Source organism: Kogia breviceps, chromosome 14 (genome assembly GCF_026419965.1).
Source record: "Kogia breviceps isolate mKogBre1 chromosome 14, mKogBre1 haplotype 1, whole genome shotgun sequence".
Classification (NCBI taxonomy): domain Eukaryota; kingdom Metazoa; phylum Chordata; class Mammalia; order Artiodactyla; family Physeteridae; genus Kogia; species Kogia breviceps.
Genome location: NC_081323.1, coordinates 55,920,794 through 55,939,037, shown reverse-complemented (window position 1 = coordinate 55,939,037; position 18,244 = coordinate 55,920,794). Strand labels below are relative to the sequence as shown.

At 41.6% G+C, this 18,244-nt stretch overlaps 1 protein-coding gene across 2 annotated transcripts in view; it reads left to right on the top strand.

Annotated features, from left to right (window-relative positions):
- CREBBP (CREB binding protein) overlaps positions 1-18,244 on the top strand; it is a 132,872-nt gene that overhangs the window by 62,592 nt on the left and 52,036 nt on the right. For both annotated transcript variants that reach the window (XM_067013924.1, XM_059037418.2), the window contains exons 4-5: positions 14,436-14,676; positions 16,018-16,131. In XM_067013924.1, the coding sequence (XP_066870025.1) occupies positions 14,436-14,676; positions 16,018-16,131 (355 nt within the window). The remainder of the gene's footprint in view (positions 1-14,435; positions 14,677-16,017; positions 16,132-18,244) is intronic.

Sequence of the window (18,244 nt, the reverse complement as noted above, 5' to 3'; positions counted from 1 at the left end):
ATTTTAGAAACAATCAAGTTTTAGGTCTAATAAGACGCAGTATGTGTACTAACTACGTTACCTGTTCATAATTGGAATTAATAAGAGTGACAACTATTAAATATATATTCACTATCCAGTTTTCTAGGATAGCTCAGATGGATATAAAAATTTCAAAATTATGTAAATTTTACTGACAAAGAAGAACAGGTTTGGGCAGAGGTATAGATTGGGTTGTCTTTCTGTGGCCTGACTTCAAGGTCCATGTGGGCCTTCTCAAAGGAGAGATTTGCATGAGACTGCGTGGGGTGGGGGAGAGTTGTTCCAGGGCAGTCCTCTGGAAGAGGAGGCCACCTGATTCCTTGGTGACATTACCCTTCTTGCCTTTTTCATCTGAAAAAGTCATAACATGTAGAGCAAGGGAGCATTTGTAGGAAAGAGGGAAATACAGACATCAGTTGGCACTGGATTTGTCAATTAGGTCATTGCTGACCTTCATGATGGGTCTGGGATTGTTTTAAAGGAGCACAGTTTCGAAGTGGTACACATCTTGGGCTTATCTAATCTAAGAAAGTTTGGTGACCAAAGGGGCCTCATCATCAGTTACTCTCACAGAGTCTCCTGTGGGGATCCCCAGTGCGGTCTCCTACAAGGGTTCTTTCTTTCTTTTTTTTAAAACATCTTTATTGGAATATAATTGCTCTACAATGGTGTGCTAGTTTCTGCTTTATAACAAAGTGAATCAGCCATACATATACATATATCCTCAGGTCTCCTCCCTCTTGTGTCTCCCTCCCACCCTCCCTATCCTATCCCTCTAGGTGGTCACAAAGCACCAAGCTGATCTCCCTGTGCTATGTGGCTGCTTCCCACTAGCTATCGATTTTACATTTGGTAGTGTATATATCATGTCACTTTCTCACTTAGTCCCAGCTTACCCTTCCCCCTCTCCGTGTCCTCAAGTCCATTCTCTACTTCTGCATCTTTATTCCTGTCCTGCCCCTAGGTTCTTCAGAACCTTTTTTTTTTTTAGATTCCATATATATGTGTTAGCATGCGGTATTTGTTTTTCTCTTTCTCACTTACTTCACTCTATGACAGACTCTAGGTCCATCCACCTCACTACAAATAACTCAATTTCGTTTCTTTTTATGGCAAATACCCCATTGTATATATGTGCCACATCATCTTTATCCATTCATCTGTCATTGGACACTTGAGTTGCTTCCATGTCCTGGCTATTGTAAATAGAGCTGCAGTGAACACTGTGGTACATGAATCTTTTTGAATTATGGTTTTCTCAGGGTATATGCCCAATAGTGGGATTGCTGGGTCGTATGGTAGTTCTATTTTTAGTTTTTTAAGGAACCTCCATACTGTTCTCTATAGTGGCTGTGTCAGTTTACATTCCCACAACAGTTCAGGAGGGTTCCCTTTTCTCCATACCCTTTCCAGCATTTATTGTTTGTAGATGTTTTGATGATGGCTATTCTGACCGGTGTGAGGTGATACCTCATTGTAGTTTTGATTTACATTTTGCTAATGATTAGTGATGTTGAGCATCCTTTCATGTGTTTGTTGGCAATCTGTATATCTTCTTTGGAGAAATGTCTGTTTAGGTCTTCTGCCCATTTTTAGATTGGGTTGTTTGTTTTTTTGATATTGAGCAGCATGAGCTGCTTGTAAATTTTGGAGATTAATCCTTTGTCAGTTGCTTCATTTGCAAATATTTTCTCCCATTCTGAGGGTTGTCTTTTTGTCTTGTTTATGGTTTCCTCTGCTGTGCAAAAGCTTTTAAGTTTCATTAGGTCCCATTTGTTTATTTTTGTTTTTATTTCCATTTCTCTAGGAGGTGGGTCAAAAAGGATCTTGCTGTTGTTTATGTCAAAGAGTGTTCTGCCTGTGTTTTCCTCTAAGAGTTTTATAGTGTCTGGCCTTACATTTAGGTCTTTAATCCATTTTGAGTTTATTTTACAAGGGTTATTTCTAATAGAAAGTTCATACGTGTTGGAGTTTTTTGTTATGTTGTTCTTTTGAGAAAAACTGAGAACTGTATTATGGAGACTTTGCCATTCTGAAACTTGTAATGGAGGAAAATCATCAGTAGTACTGCTTATTTAAAATTGCTCACAGAAGGATAAAATAAAATAGCTCATGAGAATGGTGTTAGGATTTTGGTCATGTGTCAGAGAATTTGAACTTGGAGGCTTTGGATGAGGCCCCCAGACAGCTGCTGATTCATGTCTCTAAAGTGAAGGAAAGTGTCGCTGGTACTGACTATCCATGCAGAGGAGGGTTGTAGAACTGTGTTCTGTGTCCTGCCAGAATAACAAAGATGTGGGGTAGTGCAATTAGCTACGGCTCTTCCAGGGTAAGCTGTGTGTTTTGGGGTTAGTTCTCTCTGTTTCTCAGCGTGTCAGTGGACCCACTGCATCATTGGGACTGGTTCTTGGGCCCCACCCTGTCCTCCTGGTTCAGAATCTCTTAGAAGAGGGTGAGGAATCTGTGTTCTTGTCTGTCACTGTTATTTGTGAAACTTTAGTTTTTTTCTTTCTCAGTTTTCCAGTGTATGCTACCTACTTCCCTTGTAAGGTGGTTCAGGATAATTGCCAAATAGATGGACTTGTTCTTTCTTTTGCACTGGAACTGCAGCTTTAAATAAGCTCCTCCGGTGATTTTGATGTAGATTAGTCTTTGAGAGCCACTGTCCCCTGTAGTGTCAGTGACCTGATCCCCGGCTGCCCCACTGTGGAGTGGGCTACTTTGTTAGTCTTGAGTCCACTTCAGTACTTCAGAAGGCTTCCCTGTCTCCCTCCACCTTTTCTGTCTTATTCTCTCATGATTTTCTGTCCTCCATGTCCAGTTTCTGATCACTGAGGGAGCAAGACTGGAACTGATTGAACTTTGTAAACCAAAGGGTCTCCTCTTTGTTGTTGTCTTTGATTGGCTCATCTCACAGTTTTAGTTGCCCTGCAGAGATGCTGATGTTCGCATATCATTGTCCACTAGCTCCTTGTACTTCACAAGCATGAATTTTAAATCACTGGTGGTCTAGTATTTCCCTCTACCCTAGGACTGGGGAGTGTGCTTCCCGGCACTCTCGTCCTTCTCTGGAAACGACGAGTGAAGAGTCTTGTCAGCTCTTCACCATGAGAGCAGTTTCTGTAGAAAATCACTCTGTGGCTATGAATTATGCCTCAGTAATTGAATTGGAAAACAGGGGACAAGGTTGGGAAGTGAGTGCTTGCTTGTAATTATTAGCCATCCAAGTGTTTTTGTAATTTTAGGAGTTTACCTTTCATATTCTCAACTTACTGCCTTCACCTGTAACTTGAAGATCTCTGAGAAACTGTATGTGAGGCCTTTGAAGAATAACTTTTAGTTCTAAAATTCTTATTAGTACCTGTATAAATCCTTTCTACTGTTTTAACTCATCCCCTTTTGTTTTGGCAATAAATATCAGCTGGGAAACATAGCCTAAGCACAAAATATGATGTGTTGTGAATATCAGGAAACTATAAATGGAGAAAAATTAACAGTATTCTTTGATATTAGGAACCAACTGTACGTATTGCAAGTACTCAATCAAGATCATTTAACTTCTTTCCAAGATGAGTTTCCATTAACCAACAGTGTCTTTTCTAGGGTCTAATTAGCATAGCCTTTTCTTCAATGAAACTTTCTGGGTAAAACAACATAAATTACCTCCAGAGACATTCATCCCTCTCATTTCATGTAAAGTAGAGACTCGGTAGGAAGGTTCTTCATGTCTAAACAAGTTGCGCCCACCACATACTACTGTTGGAATTTCTGCCTGCTCGATGGCAGCAAATACAGGTGTTTCTGGAAAATGAAGTGACCATTTTAAGAAGAACTCAGTAGAAACCTTAAAAGATTGTATTTAAAAAATTTAAAAAATTTTTTTAAATTTTAATAAAAATAAAAAAATATATTTTTATTTAAAGTTTTCTTTTTTAAAACATTTATTTATTTATGGCTGTGTTGGGTCTTCGTTTCTGTGCGACGGCTTTCTCTAGTTGTGGCAAGTGGGGGCCGCTCTTCATCGCCGTGCGCGGGCCTCTCACTATCGCGGCTTCTCTTGTTGCGGAGCACAGGCTCCAGACGCGCAGGCTCAGTAGTTGTGGCTCACAGGCCCAGTTGCTCCACAGCATGTGGGATCTTCCCAGACCAGGGCTCAAACCCGTGTCCGCTGCATTGGCAGGCAGATTCTCAACCACTGCGCCACCAGGGAAGCCCCTAAAATGTATTTTTTTAAAAAGGAAGAAGAACTCAGTAAATAGCACATTTAATGGATCTGGAAGGAGATAGTCGTAGCTACCAAAGATATAAGTGCAATACTGTGTCTGAAGAGCCAGGAACCACAACAGTCTTTTTGCAGCCCTAATTACCCTAACTTCTTTTTACTTTTGTCCACAATTATCTGAAATGGCCCTAAGGCTCAAGTCACCAAAAACTTATTTTTCAGTCAAATGATTAATTTGCCAAGTTATCAAAACCTTACTGTGATAAATGTTCTTGAAGAATATGTTTGTATATATTGATGGTCAAGAAGATTATTCCTTAAAAGTTTTTAGTAGATTGGTAATTCTCATTCGGTAAATGGGCCTGATGCTGTAAAGACCCCTTAACTCAGTTAAGACCTGCTGGTCTGGTTGGCCTGTCACCTTGGCTGTTGGAATAGATTCAGCAGCTTTTACCTTTTAGGGTTTCTTTGCACAGGTGCATTTGACCACTCAGCCCTCCATGGCAGGACCGACTCTGGGTCAGAAGGAGTGACCTTAGGGCAGGGGAGAGAGTGGGTCTGTCCAGTTGTCAGTCCTGTGCCTTTGCCCTCTGGCTCACCCATCGAGTTTTCTTTCATGACTTAGCCATTTGTTTTCTGTTGTGAAATCACAGCGTTTCTGATTTGGAAGATTGCTTAGAAATCATTCTGGTCCAACTTGCTCATTTTAAATTATTTCCCTATTGAATTTAAATCTTAAATTATAAGGTAATCTTATTTTTAAAAAAATCAACAAACACCAAGCAAAAAGGAGAAAACACAGGAAGCATTATTCCTTCTATCTAAACAACTATGTTCTGTTTCTTACCAATTGATTTTTATCATCTCAGGTGATTATCACTTCTTCCTAGTTTGATAGCTCTGCATTTAATGAGCATATTCTTTATTTTATGACTGCAAAGCTTTGTGTACCCAGCTGTTCTAGGGTCTTTCTGGGGGAATCAGAACAAGCAAATATTGCAGAACAACACTTTGGCCCACCTGGTATTTGCTTTGATGTCATTTGCTGACTTTTTTTTTTTTTTTGCGGTATGCGGGCCTCTCACTGTTGTGGCCTCTCCCGTTGCGGAGCACAGGCTCCGGACACGCAGGCCTAGCGGCCATGGCTCACGGGCTTAGTTGCTCCGCGGCATGTGGGATCTTCCCGGACCAGGGCACGAACCCGTGTCTCCTGCATCGGCAGGCGGATTCTCAACCACTGCGCCACCAGGGAAGCCCCATTTGCTGACTTTTAAGTGGAGGTTGGGAAGAAGTAAAGTTTCCAGGTGGGCCAGGGGAGTATGTCAGAGGAGTGTGGGTCTGGACTCCATCAGTAATGTAGAAGTTCTGGGCCAGGTTGATCCTGAAGGGCCATCTCTAGGAATCCCAGCCTGACATGAATCGGGGGCAGTGGTTGTGTGGCAGGAGGAAGCACTTTCATTCCCTCTTCTGTCTTGGTCAGTGTCTGCTTCTTTCTGTTTGCATTACAGAGTCCTTTGCAGACATTACAATCTGTTCTTGGATGCTTCATGGAAAATAACTTCCTTTTCTAGAAAGAATGCCAGAATAAACTTTATTATACATACTCCTTGTGCATATCTGTGATTCTATCCTTAGGATAGAATAAAGGGCATTTTAAAAAATGGGTTTGGTGCTGATTACTCAAACCTATGTAACAATAGCGCAACCCTAATAAAAATACATCAAACTCCTTTAAAAATTAAGGAATACACCACAATAAATATAAAATGTTTGCGTTTCAAGGTCGTGTGATGGACAGGGGTGTAAATGATGGTTGAGTTATGGTGACACGTGACACATGCAAAGAGCAAAGATCTAGCGAAGACTGAAAAGGGGAGTGGGCTGTACCCTCCACAGCCCTTAGATCATGTGCTTTGTGTTCCCCTGCTGTTACTCATCATCCAGAATGTTGACAGGCAGGGGTGGGGGGCGGGTCACAATTGCACCAATGTGACTTCCATGCCGTGGTAACCTCCCCCTTCCATGATTAGGAATTGCATGTGATCTGATGGGAATTACTGAAATGCAAATTTCATATATTTTAAGGCCTTTAATGGATATGGTTATATTGCCTTCCAACAAAAGCCACGAACCAGGTCACTAGTATCGCACAATGCTCCCAAGGCTGGGGATTATCACTCTGTCCTTTGATAGGAGGAAACGGTCTTATTATTTTGATTTGCATTTCTTGATTACTTGTAAGAATTAAAGTACATATGTTTAGTATGCTTTTATTTTTTGAGTTGCTTAGTTCCTGTCCTTGGCCAGTTTTTCTGTTAGATTCTCTTAGAATGCTTTATAAAGCAAGGTGGGCAACCCTCCGACAAGGTGGGCAGCAGGAGGGTTAAAAGGTGGGCACTCTACTGCTAGATACCCCTCTCCACCACTGCCCAGTGCCACTTTGGGCCCTGAGTTAGTCCTCCCTTGGGGGTGGGTGGGTGGGTATTAAATGAGCTGATGCTGTTGGGCACTGAACACAGAGCCTGGCACAAAGTCCTTGAGAAATAAAGACTGGCCAAGGAGAGGAAAAAGAATAATACCTGCAGTGTTACTTGCTTTGTCTTGTGTGTTTCAGATATTTTTCCTAGTTTGTTGGTTGCCATTACAGTGGCCTAGCCCTGGCGCTTTTCCGTTATGCATGGCTGCTGCTACATTAGGATCACCTGTGGCCCTTTTGCTCTTAAATGTTTTGTTTTATTCTAACTGTAAAAGTACATACATATTCGTTTTGGAAAATCTTTAAAAAGTAGAAAGCTAAATATAATAAAGCACCCCCTGTGGAACTTTAACAAATAGAAATGCCTCTGGCTCTGCCCCAGATTTGCAAATCATAGTCTCTGGGAGGGAAAATGGGGAATCTGTATTTGAAGAGGTTTTACTGGGGATTGGTTTGGAACCACTGCTTTACTTTTTTTTTTTTTTTTTTTTTTTTTGCGGTACGCGGGCCTCCCACTGTTGTGGCCTCTCCTGTTGCGGAGCACAGGCTCCGGACGCGCAGGCTCAGCGGCCATGGTTCACGGGCCTAGCCGCTTTGCGGCGTGTGGAATCTTCCCGGACCCGGGCACAAACCCGTGTGCTCTGCATCGGCAGGCGGATTCTCAACAACTGCGCCACCAGGGAAGCCCCTGCTTTACATCTTTTTATGAAGGCCTTTACCACTTTTGCATTACAAAAATATTCATTTAATACTTTCTAGTACCTTTACAATTTTATTTTTTATATATAATTGTTCATTGTTTTCTACTGATTCTTCTGATTCCCCCCCAAAGTGGAATGTTTTTTGTTTATAAAAATAGTGGACACTTGTAAAACATTCATACAATACATAATTATAAACACGATCCCACCCCTGCCCAGAGAAAACTACCAAATAATCTTAACAAAGTTTTTCTAAGAACAGGTACAAAATATAAAGTTAATAAAGAAAAACCAAATGACTTTATGGTACTATTTTATAACTTTCCTTTGTAACTTAATATGTTATAGACAGCTTTTCATGAAAGCATGAAGGTCTGCATTATTATTGTTACTAATTTTGTTTGCCTCAAATAATCATTCTGCTATATCTCACAATTTTTGGTGGGTCAAGGATTTGGATAGGGCTTGGCTTTGGGCCCTTACGTTCTGTGTGGCTTTGACTGGGGTCACTTGAGGTCCACCTTACTTTTCATGACTGCATATGATTTCATGAGGTCTGTAGCCATAATTTTTTTTTAATTAGTCCACCTTTGATAGGCATTTAGGAGTTTTCCAGTATTCAGTGATTTAATCAGGGTGTGGTGGCTGTCTTTGTACATACATTTTAGCACACTAGTCTGGTTACTTCCCTAAAAATAAATTATAAGAAGTAGAACTACCGGATCAAAAGAAATGCACACTTTTCTTTTTGATATGTGTTGCTTTCCAGAGTCGTACTAAATTGCATTATCACCAAAATCTCTGAAAATTGCTGTCTCTATACCCTCATTGATACCATTTTTTTTATCGCGGTCATATTGATAGGTGAAAGATGCCTCTTTGTTCTAATTTCATTTCTTTGATGATTAGGGAGATAGAACTCATTTTAAAACAGCTTTACTGAGATATAATTCATGTCCCATACAGTGTTCCTTCCCTCTTTTAAAGTGCACAGTTTAATGGCATTCAGTGTATTGTGCGACCATCACCAACCACAATTTTATTTTTAAAATTTTTTCTTTTTTGATTATTTTTTGGCTGCGTTGGGTCTTCATTGCTGCACACAGGCTTTCTCTAGTTGCAGTGAGTGGACGCTACTCTTCATTGCAGTGCGTAGGCTTCTCATTGCAGTGGCTTCTCTTGTTGTGGAGCACGGGCTCTAGACGCATGGGCTTCAGTACTTGAGGCGCATGGGCTCAGTAGTTGTGGCACATGGGATTAGTTGCCCTGCGGCATGTGGGATCTTCCCGGACCAGGGCTCAAACCCGTGTCCCCTGCATTGGTAGGCAGATTCTTAACCACTCTGCTACCGGGGAAGCCCGCCAACCACAATTTTAGAACATTTTCATATCCCAGAAAGAAACTGTACTTGTAACTAAGTTCCTTCCATTTCCCCCAGACCTTCAGCCAGATGCAACCACTAATCTGTTTTCTGCCCCTATGGATTTACCTATTCTGGACATTTCATAGAAATGGAATTATACAATATGTGGTCATTTGTGACTGGCTGTTTTCACTTAGCACAGTGTTTTCGAAGTTCATTCATGTTGTAGCATGTATTGGTACTTCCTTTTTTGTGGTTGGATTATATTCCATTTTGGATATATTCACTTTTTTCCATTCATCAGTTGATGGGCGTTTAAGTTCGTTCCCCTTTTTTGGCTGTTAGGAATAGTGCTGCTACAAACATTTGTGTACATGTTTTTTGTGAACATATGTTTTAAATTTTCTTGGGTGTATATGCTTAAGAGGGGAATTGCTGGACCATATGGTAACTCCAGGTTTAACCTTTTGAGGAACTGCCAGAGTATTTTCCAAAGTTGCTGTTCCATTTGACGTTCTCACCAGTAGAGTGTGTGAGAGTCCAGTTTTTCCACGTGCTCACCAACAGTTGTAACTCTCTTGTTTTTTAAATTGTAGCTAACCTAGTGGGTGTAAAATGGTACCTCATTGTGGTTCTGATGATGGCTAATAGTGCTGAGCATCTTTTCATGTGCTTATTGACCATTTGTATATCTTCTTTGGGAAAATGTTCATATCCTTTGTCCATTAAAAAAAATTAGGTTTTTTTTTCTCATTAGTTTTAAGGGTTTTTTTAATATAAGTGCCTTATCACATCTATAATTTGCAGATGTTTTCTCCCATTCTTTGGGTTGCCTCTCACTTTCTTGATGGTATCTTTCAAAGCATAATAGCTTTTAATTTTAATGAGGTCCAGTTTATTTTTTTCATTGATGTGGTTTGTGCTTTTGGTGACATATCTAAGAATCCATTACCTAATCCAAGGTCATGAAGGTTTACTTCTATGATTTTTTTCTAAAAGTTTTATAGTTTTAGCTCTCATATTTAGGCCTTTGATTCATTTTGAGTTAATTTTTGAGTATGATGTGAAGAAGGGGTCCACCTTCATTCTTTAGTATGTGGCTATCCAGTTGTCCTATCCTTTTTATCACTGTTGGTTGGAAAGACTATTCTTCTCTCCATTGAGTTGTCTTGGCATTGAGGTGTAGAACATTTTTTATGTTTATTTATTTTGTGAGGTATCTGTACATTTTTTTTTTGCCCAACTTTTTAATGGAGTAGTATCTTTTTTTTTTTTTTCCTGAGTTCTTTATATAATAAAAACTGCCACAACCTTTCTGGAAAACAATTTAGCAACATATATAAGGAGCTTTAATAATGGCCCGATCTTTTGACTCACTGTTTCCACTTCTCAGAAACAACCATTTTGGGCTTCCCTGGTGGCGCAGTGGTTGGGAGTCCGCCTGCCGTTGCAGGGGACGCGGGTTCGTGCCCCGGTCCGGGAAGACCACTAAAAAAAAAAAAGAGAGAGAGAAAAAAAAACACAACCATTTTCCCTGTTTCTCACTTTTAAAATTTTGCTCTGTTTTTCTTTACGTTAAGTTTTTCTTATTGTCATACTAAAAATATTTTTTTCTAGTATCTTTATCCATTTTAATCTACTTTTTCACTTTAATTCACCTGGAATTTATTTTATACAAGGAGCAAAGATTGCCGCCACAGCCCTCCAATTTAAAATACCACCTGTATAATACACTAATTTTATATGTACATGTATCTTTTTCTAGACTTATGTAAAGAAATCTATAGCTTTTTAGTTTTGGTATCTGGCAGGGTAGATTCCTCCTTCATTCTTACTGTTTTTCAAAATTTTCTTGGTTATTGCAAAAATAAACAAAGTTGCATAAAATTATAAATTACTTTGTTGAGAATATGCAGGTTTTGTTCTGTATGGTTTTGTTTGTTTGTTTGTGTTTGTTTTTGTCTTTTTGTGGTACACACACCTCTCACTGTTGTGGCCTCTCCCTCTGTGGAGCACAGGCTCCGGACGCTCAGGCTCAGCGGCCATGGCTCACAGGCCCAGCCGCTCCGCGGCATGTGGGATCCTCCTGGACCGGGGCACGAACCCGTGTCCCCTGCATCAGCAGGCGGATTCTCAACCACTGCGCCACCAGGGAAGCCCTGTTCTGTATGTTTAAAGGGAGGTTCTTGTCTAAGCACTTTTTTTCCATTCTGCATGGCCGCCTGGACAGTGGGGACTGAGCAGGGAAGTTGGTAGAGTCTGAAGGCTGCTTCTGACAGATTTCTGCAGGAGTTCATACACCTCTTCTGTCTTGTTGAACACCAGTCTGAGAGAGGAGGAACTTAAATGCGCCCTAAGTTTGTAAGCACTTTGCAAACTGGAATAGCCTTGAGCAAGTCCGTGGAGTTATATGGGGAAGGCCAAACACAGGGACACAAGACATGTCTTCTCTTCCATTTTGCTGCAGACTCAGCTTCACCATCGATTATGTTTTTTGAGACACATGTAAGCAGTGTGTAGAGCTTATTAAGCATCTACAGATAGACAAAGTAAAGACCAAGGTTTGAATGTGCTGTATAGTTTCCAGCCATGCTATCTCTACATGTTGAGATTTCAATATACTGTCACGTATAGCTCAAAATATGCTATATTAAGAACATCCCAGATGAGAAGCAATGTGTTAATTTTTAGTAACTTTTAAAAGTCTTTTATAATTTAATCATAAGGTTGAGATTTTTACCAGATTTTTGTATGATATATATTTTTTTGTATGTAGCATTTCTGTATTTTAAGAAATGGGAGGAGGACAACTGGCTTGATTCTTCAAGTCAGTGCCATGAGAAAATGAGGGAGGGTGGCAGGAGATGAAGAACCTTAAAGACAATAACCAGATGTAGGGTTTGGGTCTGAATTGGGTCTTGATTTGTGCAAACCAGCTGTAAAAGACATTTTGGGGGCAAGTAGAGAAATTTATATAGGGACTAGATATTAGCAGATATTAAGGAATCCTTCATTTCGGGCTTCCCTGCTGGCACAGTGGTTAAGAATCCGCCTGCCAATGCAGGGGACGTGGGTTCGAGCCCTGGTCCGGGAAGATCCCACATGACACAGAACAACTAAGCCCATGTGCCACAACTACTGAGCCTGTGCTCTAGAGCCCGCGAACCACAACTACTGAGCCCGAGTGCCACAACTACTGAAGCCCACGCGCCTAGAGCTCATGCTCCACAACTAGAGAAGCCACAGCAATGAGAAGCCCGTGCACCGCAACGAAGAGTAGACCCCGCTTGCCGCAACTAGAGAAAGCCCAGGCACAGCAACGAAGACCCAACACAGCCAAAAATAAAAACAAATAAATAAATAAATTTATTTTTTTTAAAAAAAAAGAATCCTTCAATTTGTTAGATGTGATAATGGTATCCTTTCGTCTCTATTTTTCCATATGTTTGAAATTTTTATAAATGCAGAAGAGACCTAAACAAGGATCATCTTACATTTCTCATATTCTTCTATTCTTATTGATTTCCACTTGGACTTTCTAGTCCATGGGAAGAAGTTGATTAGTTCTGAAACATTTAACATTGATACTGAATGCTGCTGGGGGCATAGTCACAGGCTATTGGAGCTTTATTTTAAAGTACCAGAAAAAAGGGAGGGGGTACAGTTTATGCCCAATCATGGGAGATTGGATAAACAAGTGTATAGCCACATGTTCACTACACATCATACTACAACTTAATGGTATGGGACAGAACCTGGAGTAAATACGAAGCCAGATGGTTCATACGTACACATGTGCATAGGAAAAAAGACTGGAAGAAGGAAAACCTGTCTATGCTTCAGTAGTGGACTCCTGGCAGTCAGGATTTCACATGTTAATTATTTCCTTAGTTCTTTTGCTTTCCACATTTTCTACCAGGTGCATATATTGCTTTTATAATCAGGGAAAAAATAGACATAAGGAAAATAGGCTGTTTTCTCTACCAGTCAGGAAGCTCGACCTCTCAGCTTGAACTTTGTTTTTGCTTTGGATCCTGGTTAGGCTTCCAGGGGTTGTGCTCCTGAGCAAAGCCAGGCGGATTTTCTACACACTTATTTTCTGAGTTCTCATCAAGATAAAACCAAAGCACAAAAGCCTGTGACTTTTAAAAAATGAGCTTTGGTTCATTAAGCAATATTCTTATACTTGGTTTTCCCCTAATTGCAGGTGTATAGTTTTGATTCTTAATTTGGAAAATCAGAGTGGTAGTGTACTTCATGGGAGGCACTGAGTGTTGTGAAATCAGGCCAGGAGTGTGACTGTCAGAGCAGAAGATTAGAAATCCCTGAGCTATGGATTATATTGTTGCATATTAGGAACATTACATTTCTCTGATTTCACAAGTTTCTTTAGTAAATTTGTGTGAAGAATTTTGGTAGTTGGTAAAGAGTAAGAAGGTGGTCTCCACAGGTCACCTTTTCCATTTTCTTTGCACTTAAAGAGATATGGTTGGTCTGGCCTATTACTTTGAAAGGCTGAGAGCAGCTAAACTCTATTTTTGAATCTATAGCAGATAATTGAATACTTTTAGAAAAAAATGTTGTCAGATGTCTGTGTAGAAATTTTAGTGGAAGGCAAAGCATTTCATAAGCATTAACAATTGTACTGGGTGGTTGTATTCAAGTTAAATGCTGTCTTATTCTTTTTTTTTTTAACTTTTTATTTTATTTTTTGTCTGCGTTGGGTCTTCATTGCTGTGCATGGGCTTTCTCTAGTTGTGAGCGGGGGCTACTCTTCATTGCGGTGCGTAGGCTTCTCATGGTGGTGGCTTCTCTTGTTGCGGAGCACGGGCTCTAGGTGCTCGGGCTTCAGTAGTTGTGGCACATGGGCTCAGTAGTTGCAGCGCGCAGGCTCTAGGGTACATGGACTCCAGTAGTTGTGGCGTACAGGCTCAGTAGTTGTGGCTCGCGGCCTCTAGAGTGCAGGCTCAGTAGTTGTGGCGTACAGCCTTAGTTGCTCCATGGCACATGGAATCTTCCCGGACCAGGGATCAAACCTGTGTCCCCTGTATTAATTAGCAGGCAGATTCTCAACCACTGTGCCACGCAGGAAGTCCTGTCTTATTCTTTTAGGAGAGGTAATGAATGCTGCAAGTTTTGTCCCTCTGGTCACAAGATTATGAAATCCAAAGGGTGGCTCTGATTCTTATGCTCCATCAGATATTCGCAGTGGGTTGTGATTGGTCAGGCCTTGGCAATCTTTTTAATTAGGTTGAATCATATGAAATTGCCAATGCTTGGTCATTTGGGCCTAGAGAAACAACAGTTTCATATGGTTGAACCTAATATAGTAACAGCTTTTCGTGTACTTGTATGTATTGTAGAGTGAATTGGGTTTTTGTTACTACAATTTAGAAAAAGCATCGCTTTCTTGCTCTCAGATGATCATACAAAAGTGAACTTTAACCAGCCTTGCTTCTGAGTTGGTTTATTTCTGTGCCTCTGGATCTTCCTTAAAGTTGCCAATGAGTTAAAGAGAACCTCACCAGCTGCCTTCTCTCTGTGGCTGATACTATCCATCAGCTTTAACATTAGTTTGAAAAATAATTAATGAACGTGAATTGGAACTCTGAAAACTTATTAAAATATTTTTATTAATTTGTTTTATTTTAGTCTCAGATGCAAACATCAGTGGGAATTGGACCCACACAGGCAATTGCAACGGGCCCTACTGCAGATCCTGAAAAGCGCAAACTGATACAGCAGCAGCTGGTTCTACTGCTTCACGCTCATAAATGTCAGAGGCGAGAACAAGCAAATGGAGAGGTTCGGGCCTGCTCTCTCCCACATTGTCGAACCATGAAAAATGTTTTGAATCACATGACACATTGTCAGGCTGGGAAAGCCTGTCAAGGTAAGTGCCATTTTCTGAAGTCCTGGGGGCAGAGCTTAGGGTGAAATTTGTCTGTTATTCTCAGGCACCTCTCTTGTTAATAAGGTTCCCACCACCTACATCCCCACACGCCAACCAGTCAGATTCCTCTGGACATTTACCCGCTAAGGAGAAAGGCGATTTGGTTTTATAATATTCTGTGAACTTCTGTTGGCTGGGGCTGTGCCCTGCATTTGTTCTTTTCTGCCTTCCTCTGTCATGGAAGACCTTTGTCCCTTCTTGACACTGTCTTCGTCATAACTGTCTAGATCACGGTTTTCTTTTGGACACTGTAGCTCACACACATGCACGCATACAAACGCCCTTCCCAGAACCTAGAGCATCTGTCTTGCAGTCGTTTTGTGTGCCCACACTGCCAGGGGCCCACTGCCTTGCTCCTCTACCCTTTCGTCTTGAGGCTCATTGGGATACTGGTGAAGTTGTCTAGGGTGACTGTCTGTGACATGGGAAACTATGCACTGTATCATCCCTGCCACTCCTTCCTTCCCCTCCAGGAGGGGGACTCAGGCGAGTCACATGCCCCTCCCCCCCACCCCGCCTGCTCTTCTATAGCAGACACCCCAGTTCTCCCGGAGAGAGTGTTTCTTACTAACAACTCTACTTTCCTTTAATCTTTATTCTCTTTCCTTCTCTTCAAACTTGTGCTCCTAAACCTTGGGGAGAGTCTCTCCCTGATCTCCCTCTTTCCCTTGTGACATTTGTGAGTCCCAGGTGTAACCCTGATCCTGATGGAAAAGCAGAGGAGGGTCATGCTAGACCTTTAGAAAGAAGTGACAGCACCTTCACATGGAAGCAAAAATAAAGACAGAGGGACCAGGCAAAGCTGCCCTCTCAAGCACTTTGAGAAGTGCCCAGCGTCCCCTTCAGAGTCTCCACAGACCTCTCATTTGCTTCTGTCTGTTTCTTCAGCTATAGTATTTAGATAGTTTCATCCTTAGGCATAATGTAGAATTTTTATTGTAAATAGTGACATCGCAGAATTATTATTTGTTCTGCCTTTCATTCCAGTTGTGCAATATTTCAGGTTGAGTAGTTTTTGTTTTGTTTTTGATTCATGGGCTGAACCTTATTCACCATCATTCATAACATTGCTTCTATGGGAAGTTTTTATTTGGAACTCTCAGTAGTTGACTTACAAACTTTTTGGAAAATAGCCTGTTTGTAAGTTGAGGACTGCCTGCACTGTGCTGTGGTTACACTTGTTACCATTTTTTTATGGAAGCTGGCATTATAATTTAGGTGTAATTGAAAGTGTGACGATTTGGATAGAAAAATAACATCTCGTTGTTTTTCTGGTCATAGTTGCCCATTGTGCATCTTCACGACAAATCATCTCTCATTGGAAGAACTGCACACGACATGACTGTCCTGTTTGCCTCCCTTTGAAAAATGCCAGTGACAAGCGAAACCAACAAAGTAAGTGAGCATTGGGGGTAGAGAAGCTTGGCGATGAGATGATAAGCTATTTCTAAAGAGAATACAGAGGAGTAGGTAGGAAGCAGGGCAGAAACTACTAACCGCAAAGTGTAGTGGGAGCAGAGGTACCAAGGTGGAGACCTGAGGGTGAAGCTCAGCTTAGCGAGTAGACAGGTCCTCCATGTGTTCAGTGACATGGTCGCTTTGGAATCCCCCCCACCCTCCACCCCCAGCACTAGAATTGGTCACAGCAGAGCAGTGAGTGCAAAAGAGGGGTGTTACTTTGTTCAGAGAGCCGAGAGCCAACATGACTCTTCATGTTTCTTGACAGATACTCAGTATCTGAGGATTTGAGTGTCATGTCACTATAATGGTGGCGACTTTGGGGTGAGGGGTGGAGTAGACTGGACACTTCTTTTGGAATTACTCTAAAGTAAGTTTTGAGACTCCGTGTTCTAGAAGAGTCAGGGGGTCAGGGTAAAATCCCACGTGCAGACGTTTAGGAGGTTTTCCTCCTTGGAGATGCAGTTCCCAGACCTAGTTGCATAACAGTTTATTCAGCACAAATTGAGAGTCTCTGCACCAGGACTGGCTGCATCCTGATCATTCCTGTCATTTTGTCATCTTTCCAGTCGATCTTTGTAGCCCTTAGCTGATCGGCTAAGCAGCGCCCTGCTTAGGAGGCCTGCGAGTGGCTCCCAGGGGCTCCCTATAGGCATCAGAGCAGGGAAAGGATGAGCATCTCTCCCGAATTTTAAGTCCTGTCCTGTCATTTCCAAGGTGAAACTGTGGTCTTTGGGTGTGTCCCTCAGTTTGGGCAGATAGGCCATGCCCTTGAATCTCGTGTCACCCCTTGGGCTGGAGCTGCTCCCCGTGACTCCAGCACCATCGTCTTCGTCTTCCTGCACCTCATCTGTGCCGTCTTGCCACCCTCCCCTGTTTGTCGTTATGTGTTCATTACTCTCATTCTTCTTGATCACCTGCCTCAGACCCCACTGCTGCCTGCAGAACATGTGCTGCTTTTCTTTCTGGTTGTTTCCATGTGGCACAAGGAAAGATAGACAAGCACACTGTTCCTCAGAGCACTGTGCAGGCCACGTGCTTTCCTCTCAACAAGCCCAGCTCCTCCCTTCCGAGAGGGTCCCTCACGAGCCTGCCCCGCGTGGCTGGGTGTCCACGGCACAGGAGAGATGGTCCAGGGTCACAGCCCTGTCATCCTCCCTCCCTCCCTGCAGAAGCGGTCATACTAAGCTTCCTTTAAAAGTCACTTTCCTAAATCAGTTAAGTTATACTTTGATTAACCAAAAATTGAATTAATACACAATTTTCCAGGACATCTCATATAAAATGAAGATCTAAGAGTCTGGGTCTTCTAGAACCAGATATTTGGGACAGTAGTTCTAGTGGAATGCAGTCTGGTTTTCCTTCAAGTTAGTATAAAACATTTTTTTAAACTAGTATGTTGTGATGGTTAGTTTCTTGTGTTTTAGGATGTATTTCAGTAATAGGCGTGTTTGGTTTGTTTTGTTTTGTTTTGTTTTTAAATTAATTAATTAATTAATTTTGGGGGCTGTGTTGGGTCTTCGTTTCTATGTGAGGGCTTTCTCCAGTTGCAGCGAGCATGGGCCACTCTTCATCGCAGTGCACGGGCGTCTCACTGTTGTGGCCTCTCGTTGCGGAGTGCAGGCTCAGTAGTTGTGGCTCATGGGCCCAGTTGCTCCGCGGCATGTGGGATCCTCCCAGACCAGGGCTTGAACCCGTGTCCCCTGCATTGGCAGGCAGACTCTTAACCACTGCACCACCAGGGAAGCCCAATAGGCATTTTACGTGCCAAAATATTCATTTGTTGAGTTTGTGGTTGTACAGTATTAATTCTGTGAGTAATGAATTAAGACATTGTTCTTAACTTTTAATTTGGGGCTGTGGATTTTCTGAGCTCTTTTGGTTTTTAATATGTATTGCCATGACAATTGTAAAGATTTCTCTTTTTAAGAAACACTTTGTGTGGTTTTTGTTTAAAAAAAAAAAAAAGAAAGATGAATGTGGGTTTTTTTTTTTTTAAACTCCTTATAACTGCCTGACTGTTGTGACAATTGATCCAGTGCATGCTCTC